Source organism: Silene latifolia, chromosome 11 (genome assembly GCF_048544455.1).
Source record: "Silene latifolia isolate original U9 population chromosome 11, ASM4854445v1, whole genome shotgun sequence".
NCBI classification, from domain to species: Eukaryota; Viridiplantae; Streptophyta; class Magnoliopsida; order Caryophyllales; family Caryophyllaceae; genus Silene; species Silene latifolia.
In genome coordinates, this window is record NC_133536.1 from 25,500,216 (window position 1) to 25,511,812 (window position 11,597).

The window sequence follows — 11,597 nt, forward strand, 5'->3', positions numbered from 1 at the left end:
CAACCGTAATGGTGATACGTTTCCCTGAAATATCAACGCATCTAGCTATTGAAGTGCACGGGGCAGAAGTGTACAGTCATAAAGTATTCGAGGAATTTAAAGAAGAGGCCAAGTGCTCAATTGGTACTTGTAAAAGTAGAGGATTCACTGAGTGTGGCTCTTTAGAAGTGACCACTGTAAGAGATGCAAGCAGGGAGAGAAATTATGAGGTCACATTCTGCCCAGGTATCATTCTGTAGCATTTGTTTACTAAAATTATACTTTTATCCGTTAAAATTATACTTTTGTTGATTAGATAATACGTTTACTGATTACTTTTACTAAAATTATACGTTGGGTTGCTAAAGTTATACTTTTATCCGTTAGAATTACACTTTTACTGATTAGTATTACACTTTGGGTTGTTAAAATTGCAAATTGATTAAAGTTATACTTTTATCCGTTAGAATCACACTTTTATTGGTTAAAATGCTACTTTTGTGTATTACTACGGTCACACTTTCGTCTGACTGATTTAACTAACATATTACTTTATAATGTTGAACTAGATACACTGAAAGCCACTTGTAGCTGCAGAATGCTTGAGAGGAAAGGCATCATTTGCCGGCATGTCATATGGATTTACTCGTCGAACGGAGTGAAGATTATTCCAGAACAATGTATTGTTAAAAGATGGTGTAAAGATGCAAGGTTGTCTAAAATGTTCGATTGTAATGGTGAAGCAACTGAGGACATTGATATAATAGATGGAAAATAGATTGCGATGTCGATGTAATGTGGTCGGAGATTCATCGACAGTTGGGTTGCTCGAGGGCAAATTGAAGAATGATGTCGAGAACTTCTCGTGTCTAATTAGACAGTTTAAGGAGAAACTCTCACCATTAGGATCACCATTGAATAAACGTCAACAGTTGGAGAAAATTCTTGGATGTTCTCCTACTGAGGAGATAACCATTTTGCCGCCCAAGAAATCCAAGAACAAAGGGAGCGGAAAGAGAATGTTGTCGAAGAAGGAAAAAGCAGTTGCTTTGGCAAGGAAGCCAAAACGTATGTGTAAAAATTGCAAGCGATTAGCTAACCATGACAAAAGGAACTGCCCTAACCCATTCGCAGAGCACCCGCCAGTCTCGCAATCGTCAGAAACCTCATCGGAAGAAGAAGAAGATGGAGAAGACGAAGAAGAAGGAGAAGAAGACGAAGAAGATGAAGATGCAGGCATCTTAGAATAATCAATTTAAGACGTAATAAGTAGTGCAATTTTTTGGGATGTCTACACAAAATACGAGGTACAACATGATGTTTCGTATTGTGTTTAGACATCAAACTACGCCAGAAGACAACTGGTCGCCTTTGGTATTACAATGTATCTTGATGAAGTTATTTAGTTAGAATTACAATTTTCTATTTTAAAGTTACACTTTTGTTATTTACAAGAAACACTTTTATGCCTTAGAATGACAATTTTCTCTGCTGCAATTAGACAATTTGTTAGTTAAAATCACACTTTATTCAGTTAGAATTACAATTTTCTCTACTAAAACTACACTTTATTAAGTTGAAATATGTTCTTCAAAGTATGTAATTTTAAGTTAAAAATGTAATTCTAACTAAATAATTTGTTATTTACATAACACTTTTTTAAGTTAAAATATGTAACGCTTGACTATCATGACAAATTATGTTCTTCAAAGTGCACAGTTATTACTCGCAACATCTTTCGAGATAGGTAAAACAACATTACTATCTTTTCATAAATAAAACTACTAAAATGACACTTTTGTCTTTTAAAATTACATTTATATTTTATGTAATGTAAGGTAAATATGTCACCGATATGGCCTGTTAGAATTACACTTCAAGGTTACAATTACAATTTTGTGTATTACGATCACGCTTTCTTCCGATGATTTAGCTAACATATTACTCTATATTGTTGAAGTAGATACGTTGAAAGACAATTGTGGCTGCGTCTTGCTTGAGAGGAAAAGGCATTCTTTTATAGAATGTCGTAAGATTATTTACACAAAAACTAACTGTCTACATTAAGTTTGCTAACAAAATGCAAATATGAAATAAGTGTTTACATAGCCAAGGGAATATTCCAAAAAAACAACTACTAAATTAAGGTTGTTATTTTTTCACATTGGCACGGGGTCATCTACGCTTCGTTGTAATACCTTCCACAGTTTGTCCTTCGTGCTAACAAAAGCTTTGACCTTCTCGAGCACACCTTCGCGCAAAAAATGTTCATGTCTCGCGAACGAGGGTAGCTACCACAAATGGATCACCAAATAGCGCCGTGATTTCTTCTTCTCGAGATCTTCATGCTGAAAAGGAAGACCCTCGTATAAGAGCATCGCCATCATGGTGAACAGACCCGACTCTGGTTGGTTGAGAGTTGGTGACATCCCGCTGAAAGGTATCTGGCGCAACACATAATTTGGAATTTCCCGTGCCCTAGTGTTCTTCTTTTCCTTATCCCGTGATTCTAAATAATCACTCACTGCGCTAGACTGCAAATGTACATAATTACCCTATAAAAACTGATTGAACAAAAAAGATAGCATTCGGAAGAAAGCGATCGAAAATAACTTACAATTAAACGCGCTGCTTTGCCAAATCGCGACTTCTTCAAGTCGAAATGCCTTTGCCCGTCCAAAGCAAGTCGATCGTATTTGATTTGTGATTGATACAAACGCATGCAAAATGGTCGTCAATGCAGAACGGGACAAATAGCAAGTCTGTTTTCAAGTTAACGGTGCGGTCGCTGTCGCCGATGAAGGTGTCCCAGATCTGGTACAGGTCGTCATAGTTGCTGTCTGATTGTGTGCCTGGTTGCTCAAACGTCCCGAGCATACGCAATGTAAATCCTTGAAAAGGCAATAGTGAACATGATTCTTTTTTTTACATTGTCACCCAAAATTACACTATTGTCCCTTAAAATTACACTTCACACCGTTAGAATGACACTTTTGAGGATTAAAAGAAATAAAGTGAAACATTCACATTAAAACGCTGTAACTAAGAAAAGTGACATTCTAAGTAACAAAGGTGTAATACAAGTGGACATAAATATTATGCAATGATAAATGGAATTACCATGTGACGTATACCAAAGAATGACATCCTCATATGGTCGCCATATTCCTCCTTCTCCAAATGGTTCATCAAAATCGACCAGCACTCGATCACATCTAACGACATCAGGTTTTCAGGCATCAAGGACATAATGTCTTTTCTCCGAAGCGTTGCGTGACGGGTGTACCAGACCAGCTGTTCACTGCACTCCGTAATATTAAAGAAGTCGTTAATTAAAGTAAAATAAATGTCAAAAATAATTTGAGTATCCTTGAATAAAGAAGGCGTTAATTAAGCCAGGCGTGATGACCGTTCATCATAAGTGTGGTCATCTAACAAGCAATAGTCGGCTACATGCTTCCGCTTGATTTTAATATCCTTGATTAACGCTTGATTGCCCCGGAGCAGCTTCGACACCACATTTGTGTTGAGCCCACCTCTACCACAGTCGAGAGAGCAGCCCAACCCGTCCCCCTTTCCACGGGGATGGCTCTTGACGGCTGATAGCGCTTGACCAGATGGAATGCGCATGGCAACCGGCGTCACCACCATAACGGGCTTTTCAAATTCAGTTACGCGAGCACGTTTTGTGGACTCCGCCCTATGTCACCATCTGTTTTTCTCTTAACAAAGATTCAACTTTCTTGTCAACGGATGTCCAGCAGTCGTTTTGAAAAAACCAACCCTCGTCAGGATATCTTCTCTGATACTGTTAATGTCACAGAGGACGAGTGTTGCAGCAATCTCAGCACGGTACAAACTCATAGCATCCTCTTTCCCGAGGTCACATTCAAAAGGGCTTCCGCGGTAGAACATCATATATAGCATCATGAAAACACCACAGTCATTTCTCGAATACCCTTGACCTTGCCAAACTCAATGTTGACAATCTTGAACCCGCCGACCTTTGCCCCTTAGACACCCTTTAGACACCAAATACTTCCCCATTATATTTGCCTGGACACAAAAAAACGTCATTGAGTTAACGTAGTAAGACCCACTAAAATTCGTTGACTTCTAAGATATCAGCAAAAGAAAAGTGTGATTGTAGCAGCACAAAGTGTTATTTTAACTAACGTAAGTGTAATTGTAGCAGAGGAAAGTGTAATTCTAACAAAAGAAAGGGTTATTTTAACAGCAACAAAGACATTTTAACGAATAAAGTGTGATTTTAGGCGACAAAAGTCTAATTGTAGCAAAGATAAAGTGTTATTTTAGCTTACAAAAGTGTAATTCTAACAAAATACAGTGTTATTTTAACAGACTACATTCTAATTTTAGCAAAGAAAAGTGTGATTTTAGCTGAGAAAAGTGTAATTCTAACAAGATAAATTGTTATTTTAACATACTACATTGTAATTTTAGCAAATAAAAGTGTGATTGCAGCAAAGATAAAGTGTTATTTTTGCATCAAAAGTGTAATTCTAACAAAAGGGTAATCAAAAGTGGGATTTCTCCAACCAAAAATGGATAAACTGTAATTTTAACAAAGAAAGAGTAATTGTAGATATCGGCCACTTACGGAAATACGCGCTATCCCTCCGTAAGGGAGCGTTTCTATTGGGTCATCGTACTTGCGGTTGTCGAGGTAGTCAATCTGCTCGGTCGAAAAGTTGATGCACACGCAAATTGTAGTGATCACCGTCGCCAGATAAAACGGGGAGAAAGATCTGCACCGTGTGTTGCTAAGATCAGAACAATTAAAACTTAAAAACCATGAGACAAGATTACATGTTTTGTTACCTACCATGTCCGTATCAAGCTGGAATGGTGCACGACACATTTCAGCCCATGAATCCCAAACACCGTAAATGTCTTCGTCTTTGTTCAACACTTTCCCAACCTTTTGAGCGTCCCAAATCATAATTGCGGGGACTCGTAATTTGAAAAGTGTTAAATGCGTGAACAGATAATTAAAAGAACTATTTTATACAAATAAAGTGAACCTTTAACCCACAAATGTGTTAGAATTAACTCAGAAGGGAGATGTTAAAAGTATAATTTAAACAATCAAGAGTGTAATTCTAACGGCAAAAAGTATCATTTTAACGGACAAATGTGCAATTTTAAAATACAAAACCAACTTTTTAACTTTAGAAAGTATAATTCTAACAGACAAATGTGTAATTTTAACACACAAAGGTAACATTTTAACTTACAGTGTGACTTAGTCCAAAGAAAGAACGGGATATGTCCGATGGTTTCATGATGTGGTTGAGTAGCAAGCACCAACCATCAATAACACTGGTCATGATTTGCTGCCCAGGGTTCAAAGTTGCAATATCTTCCCGGGTAATGAAATAAAACTCGCTGAATTGGACCAATTGTTCCCTACAACGAAAAAATGAAATTAGCCAACATATATATATATATATATAATTAGCAATGTTAAGAGGCTCTTGTAAAGAATAATACACTTACAACTCGTTAAACACGTCTGACTGATTGAACGCATAGTCAATCACATATTTCCTGTCACCAACATTGGCACTAGGAGCTCCCGATCAATGCTAGGTTTTTCGTCGCAAAGCACAAATCAGGATTAGGTGCCCCACAATCAAGAGAACACCCAAGGTTCTCAATGACGTGATCCATGCATGGTAAGGGCTCACTCGAGTGAAGTAAAAAAGGATGGTAGCTCAGATCACTGTGAGGGACGTACGGGACCGGGATAGGAATGTCAACGTTCTCGCCTCTGGAACTACGTCGGTGATACCTCTCTTCTCTCGATCCCCTTCCGAAGACTTCCCGAACATCCTCAATCGCCGCATCTCGTAATAAAAATAGTGTTATTTCATCATCGGTAAGTAAGTGTAATCGTAGCGAGAGAAGAAAGTATAATTCAAAGAGACAAGATTATAATTCAAACAAAATTTAGTGTTATTTTATCACAAATAATCGTAATTTTAACTACAAATAGTCTAATTCTAGAAGACAAAAGTGTAATTGTAAGCTACAAAAGTATAATTTTAACTTAAAAAAGTGTAGTTTTAGTAGAGAAAATTGTAATTCTAACTGAATAAAGTGTGATTTTAACTAACAAATTGTCTAATTGCAGCAGAGAAAAGTGTCATTCTAAGGCAAAAAAGTGTTACTGTAAATAACAAAAGTGTAACTTTAAAATAGAAAAATGTAATTCTAACTAAATAACTTCATCCACGGCATTACCTCCGTGATCCTTCAGTGCAGCCCCATCCACTACCTTCTCTACCACTGTCTGAGAACTTATCTCCAAATTTGGCTCCTCATTATTCCAACCCTCCTCATTTACAGTCGGCACAGATATTGGGTGCTCCTCGAACAGCGCGTTTACTTCCGCAGAAGAATATACAGTGCTTGTCCATTCTACGTCCATAAATTCCTTTGCCTGCAACGCATATACATATTCAGGCTGCTCGTTTTCCTTCAACACCCGCTCGTGAGTGGTTTCGCCTCCGCCGTTTCCTGCACCCTCTTGATAATGTTGTTCGGCTGCGCGCTCTGCATCGCATATCTCAGCAGTAGAGAACATCAACTGAGTGGCAGGGGGGGGGAACTTCTGATTTCTGAACTTCCGCCAAAGCATTATCCGCCATCTCAGTCTCCCCGGCATCAGGCCCTCTAAATTCCAAAGATTTAGAGTCCACCTGTACAGCATCGTGTAGTGTTGCAGAAACCACAATTGAACTTGAACATTGGAGACTAGGTTCAGCATTACCCTTCCCAATCTTGTCATCATCCTTTTCCGCCTCGGCGTTCAGAGCTTCACTCACATACACACCCGCTCCCGTAGCGTCGGAGGCAACATTCACCAATTCTCTTACGTCTCCAATTCCTTGGTCTTCTCTGGCCGACCTTTCAGCTTGGCGGTCTGCTTCAATAATCTCCGCACCGAAATCGCGCTTGAGTGACGGGTGGAACAGCGTCGGTGGGCCCATCGTCCTCATTTTTCTTGTCCGCTATCTCATTATCCCCGGCCACATGCACGTCCAGATCCATCGTCTGCTCTTCTACGGCCTCATTTTTTTTGTCAGCTATCTCATTATCCCCGGCCACATGCACGTCCAGATCCATCGTCTGCTCTTCTTCATTTTCAGCTGCAGCATTCGCATAGAACTTCTTCTCAGCCTCATCAAGCTCTTCTTTTGAATATATATCTTCCAGAGCTTCCCGGTCAAATTTTGGTGGCTCTTTAACAGCCACCTGCTTTCCAGCTGCCTTCCTCCTTCTGTATATAACGGAAATCTCACGAGTACTACCAACATCCATGTCGGTGTCTTTATTGTACTCATCTCTGTGAGCAGTGTCCGTAAATTCAGCGGAGCCGTAATATTGCACGGCCTCCATTATCTGTTGTGTACACACCTCCAGTGCTTTCTCACTAGCTGCGTCATCCGAAACAATTGACGCGGCCACCGGGCCTTCACGGTCTCTACCAAGATCTGCAGTCACCTCTTTCTCATTATCGGATCCATCATCCTCCATATCATCAAAGTCCTCCTCATCGCCGACATTATCAACATCCTCGTCATCTCCCTCGTCCTCATCACCGTTGTCCTCCTCTTCATCATCGTCACCAACATGCTGCTCGTACCCGTCGTCATCTACCTCATCATTCTGAACCTCGTCTCCTGGACTTTGTTGCAGAACAGGTGCTGATTTCACGGAACGATTTATTCGTTCAGCTATCTCCTGCATTTCCACAGCATAATCCTTCATCCTTTGGCTTTGAAAGAATGATTGCGTGCATTGTGTAGCGACAGGGTCACTAGGATGGTTCATCCCTCCTGTTAACCTTTTGAGCGTCATGGTTGCATCTGCATACCATGAATAGAAGACAGTAGCATTCCTTTGCATCTTCAAGTAAAGCTCATGCACATCCTACATTAAAATACAGATAATTGGACAATTGTTCAGTCAAAAGTGTTCATTCAAAAGTATAATTTTAACCTTAGCAACTGTAATTCTAAGGTCCAAAAGTATAATTCCAACGGACGAAAGTGTAATTGTAAGATACAACAGTAAAATATTAACTTTAAAAAGTATTATTTTAACGGACAAAAGTGTAATTGTAACATACAAAAGTATAATTTTAACTGTAAAAAGTATAACTTAAACTGACAACCTTGTATAATTTTAACTGACAACCTTGTATAATTTTAACTGACAAAAGTATTTTTTTAACGGACAAAAGTGTAATTGTAACATACAAAAGTATAATATTAATTTTAAAAAGTATTATTTTAACGGACAAAAGTGTAATTGTAACATACTACACTATAATTTTAACTTTAAAAAGTATAATTTTTACTGACAACCTTGTAATTTAAGCAATTACTGATTAATATCGCAATTACAATTGTAGTGTAATTGTAGTGAAAGAAAAAGTATCTTTAAAACATTAAAATAGCACTTACATCTACAGCCCGAGCTTTCAACTCCTCGTCATTATCAACACCAGAAGGGAGTTCAATCTCGATGAACTTCTTCCTGTCTGAACTTGAAGTCACTTGTAATGTCGTATCCCTAACCACATTTCCAATGGCCAACACTTGGCTGTCATCAGGCACCCCACCAATGCTTAACAGTTCTTTTTGTAGGCACCGAGGATACTTAACCACGGACCAAGTTAGCCGACCCAAACGGCTCTTGTCAAGCTCACCATGTAGTCTGTCAGAAAGCGTCTGCCGGTCCCAGTGCTTAATGAGGGGCAGGGTGTGGCGACAACTCTCACCACGGAAATCGAAACGTTGAAAGTACGTAATCATTAAGAAGGGGATACACCCCAGCAGCGTCTGTTTATTTTCACCAGTATCTGCCGCAGCCTTCACCAAATTTTCCAGCACATAAGTACACCAATCGTACTGCGTAATCGAGTCCACATCTTCAACAGCACTCAAAAGCTTGAAGTCAACCCCACTGTATGACGTTGGGGTTAGGAATGATGACATTGCGAGCGAAACAAACAGCTGCGAGAATGCGGACCTCCTTTTTTGTATTTTTTTTTTTTAAAATATCTTGGAAGACAATTCCTAAATTAATGCCTTCATTAACCCCTTTTATGTTGTACGCTTTTCGCCATTTATCTTTCAATTGCTTGTTCTCCGGCGCTTGAGAATCCTTTTGGCGGCCCGTAGGTACTAGATCAAGAGTTTTAGGACCAAGTGGTAACATAAAACAGTCATACACGTCATGCTTGGTGACCATGAACTCCTTATCCTTGGCCCGAAAAATATACGATCCATCACTCGAATGCTTTGAAAAATCTTTAACATACCCCATCGGATATGTTTTGAGCTTAAGCTCCAGAATACCACCGAAACCAATCCTCCGTACCGCATCTCGCTGTGCATCATTAAGCTTTTCAAGGAGCTCAACCAGTGCTTTCTTGGCGGCACTTGACACCACCTTTGCTATTTTCTTCGTGTCCGGTTTTATTTGGTTTGGTGGTTTGGCAACAACAAGCTCCTTACTCGACTTAACAAGCACCTTTGCTTTTTTGGACTTGCCTGATTTACCCTCATTTCCACCTGACATCTGTTAACATTACTCAAAATTAATTGTTAAATACAAAAAAATAAGACAAAAAGAAAATTTAAAATTGTAGCAAAGATAAAGTGTAATTATAGCGAGTCACAAAGTGTAATTCTAATAAAATAAATGGTTATTTTAACAGTAAAGAATACTATCAAAAAAATAAAAGTGTGATTGTAGCAAGACAATGTGTTATTTTAACTAACAAAAGTGTAATTGTAGCAGAGGAAAGTGTAATTCTAACAAAATAAAGTGTTATTTTAACAGTAACAAAGTGACATTTTAAAAGAAATAAGTGTGATTTTAGTCATCAAAAGTCTAATTGTAGCAGCATAAAGTGTTATTTTAGCAACAAAAGTGTGATTCTAACAAAATACAGTGTTATTTTAACAGGCAACAGTGACATTTAAAATTGTAGCAGCATAAAGTGTAATTATAGCAGCCACAAGTGTAATTCTAATAAAATAAATGGTTATTTTAACAGGGAACAGAAACCTATCAGCAAAAGAAAAGTGTGATTGTAGCAGCACAATGTGTTATTTTAACTAACATAAGTGTAATTGTAGCAGAGGAAAGTGTAATTCTAACAAAATAAAGGGTTATTTTAACAGCAAATGATGACATTTTAACGAAAAAAGTGTGATTTTAGTGACAAAAGTCTAATTGTAGCAAAGATAAAGTGTTCTTTTAGCAACAAAAGTGTGATTCTACTAAAGGGTCAAAAGTGGGATTTGTAGCAGAATAAAGTGTTATTTTAGCTTACAAAAGTGTAATTCTAACAAAATACAGTGTTATTTTAACAGACTACATTGTAATTTTAGCAAAGAAAAGTGTGATTTTAGCCGAGAAAAGTGTAATTCTAACAATATAAAGTGTTATTTTAACATACTACATTGTAATTTTAGCAAAGAAAAGTGTGATTGCAGCAGCATAAAGTGTTATTTTAGCATAAAAAGTGTAATTCTAGCAAAAGGGTAATCAAAAGTGGGATTTCTCCAACAAAAAATGGATAAACTGTAATTTTAACAAAAAAAGAGTAATTGTAAGCAACAAAAGTAGGATTTCTCCAAAAAAATATGACTAATCTTAATGAATATGAACATATATACTCAAAACGTTAGTTGACAAAATACAAAGATGATAAAAAATAACTGCTGTTTCATGTCCTAAATGTGCTAAAAATAATCGGCTAATCAAAATGAAGAAACCAAAAACAGTGATCAAATAGAACAGTACATCAACAATGGTGACAAAGTACTGTGATCAAATACAGTACAATAGCATAACAATGTCCAATAAATTAAAAAAAACGTCTAAATAAATGAAGAGAACAAATAATAAAACTGTAAAAACCCAGAAAAAAATCATAAAACTATAAAATCCCCAAAAAAAATTACCTTCTGAAGTGATTGAATGGACGACAATGGCAGTTTGCAAGTGAGCAAAGAAAATGGAGAAAAAAACGATAATAAGGTAGCAAAAAACCGATAAATTAGGGGGATTTTTAGAGCAGTTTCTTCTTGAAATGAATGGCGTTTAATTGGGGGGAATTGTTTTGGGGGAAAATTAATTTTGAATAATAGAGAGATAATAAGTGGGGGGAAGTTTGTAGGACGTGTGTGAGTGATGGCTTTGATTGACAACCTGCATGCATGCTAATACCCTATGAGTGGTAGGAGGAGAGAGGTAATTAATTTAGCCATTAGAATAATATTATTAGTTGCTTTTTACTTTTAATCTAAGCCATTCAATAACATGATCTAAGGGATGACAATAGAACTCATGGACTCAAGTGTAAGACTTGGACTTAGATGATCTTATTACTATATATATATATATATATATATATATATATATATATATATATATATATATATATATATATATATATATATATCACGAGAGAGGTTGCATGATAATACTATTGTTCTTCCCCATGCCCTGCGTGTTTTCCTCTTCTAATCTCTTCTAACCTACTCTTTCACTTTTTCTCATTCCTTCTTTCT

The 11,597-nt window shown here is 37.4% G+C and overlaps 1 protein-coding gene across 1 annotated transcript; it reads right to left on the bottom strand.

The window, feature by feature from the left end:
• Positions 1-1,947: 1,947 nt before the first annotated feature.
• Positions 1,948-9,596, bottom strand: LOC141613659 (uncharacterized). The gene is made up of 10 exons (XM_074432403.1): positions 8,475-9,596; positions 6,247-7,938; positions 5,500-5,849; positions 5,238-5,409; positions 4,826-4,953; positions 4,601-4,748; positions 3,389-4,035; positions 3,100-3,280; positions 2,597-2,870; positions 1,948-2,513 (listed from the first exon to the last, which is right to left on the bottom strand). Exons 1-2 carry the CDS (start codon positions 9,006-9,008, stop codon positions 6,934-6,936), a joined length of 1,539 nt encoding a protein of 512 aa, XP_074288504.1. The 5' UTR covers positions 9,009-9,596; the 3' UTR covers positions 1,948-2,513; positions 2,597-2,870; positions 3,100-3,280; positions 3,389-4,035; positions 4,601-4,748; positions 4,826-4,953; positions 5,238-5,409; positions 5,500-5,849; positions 6,247-6,933.
• Between the last annotated feature and the right edge of the window lie 2,001 nt (positions 9,597-11,597).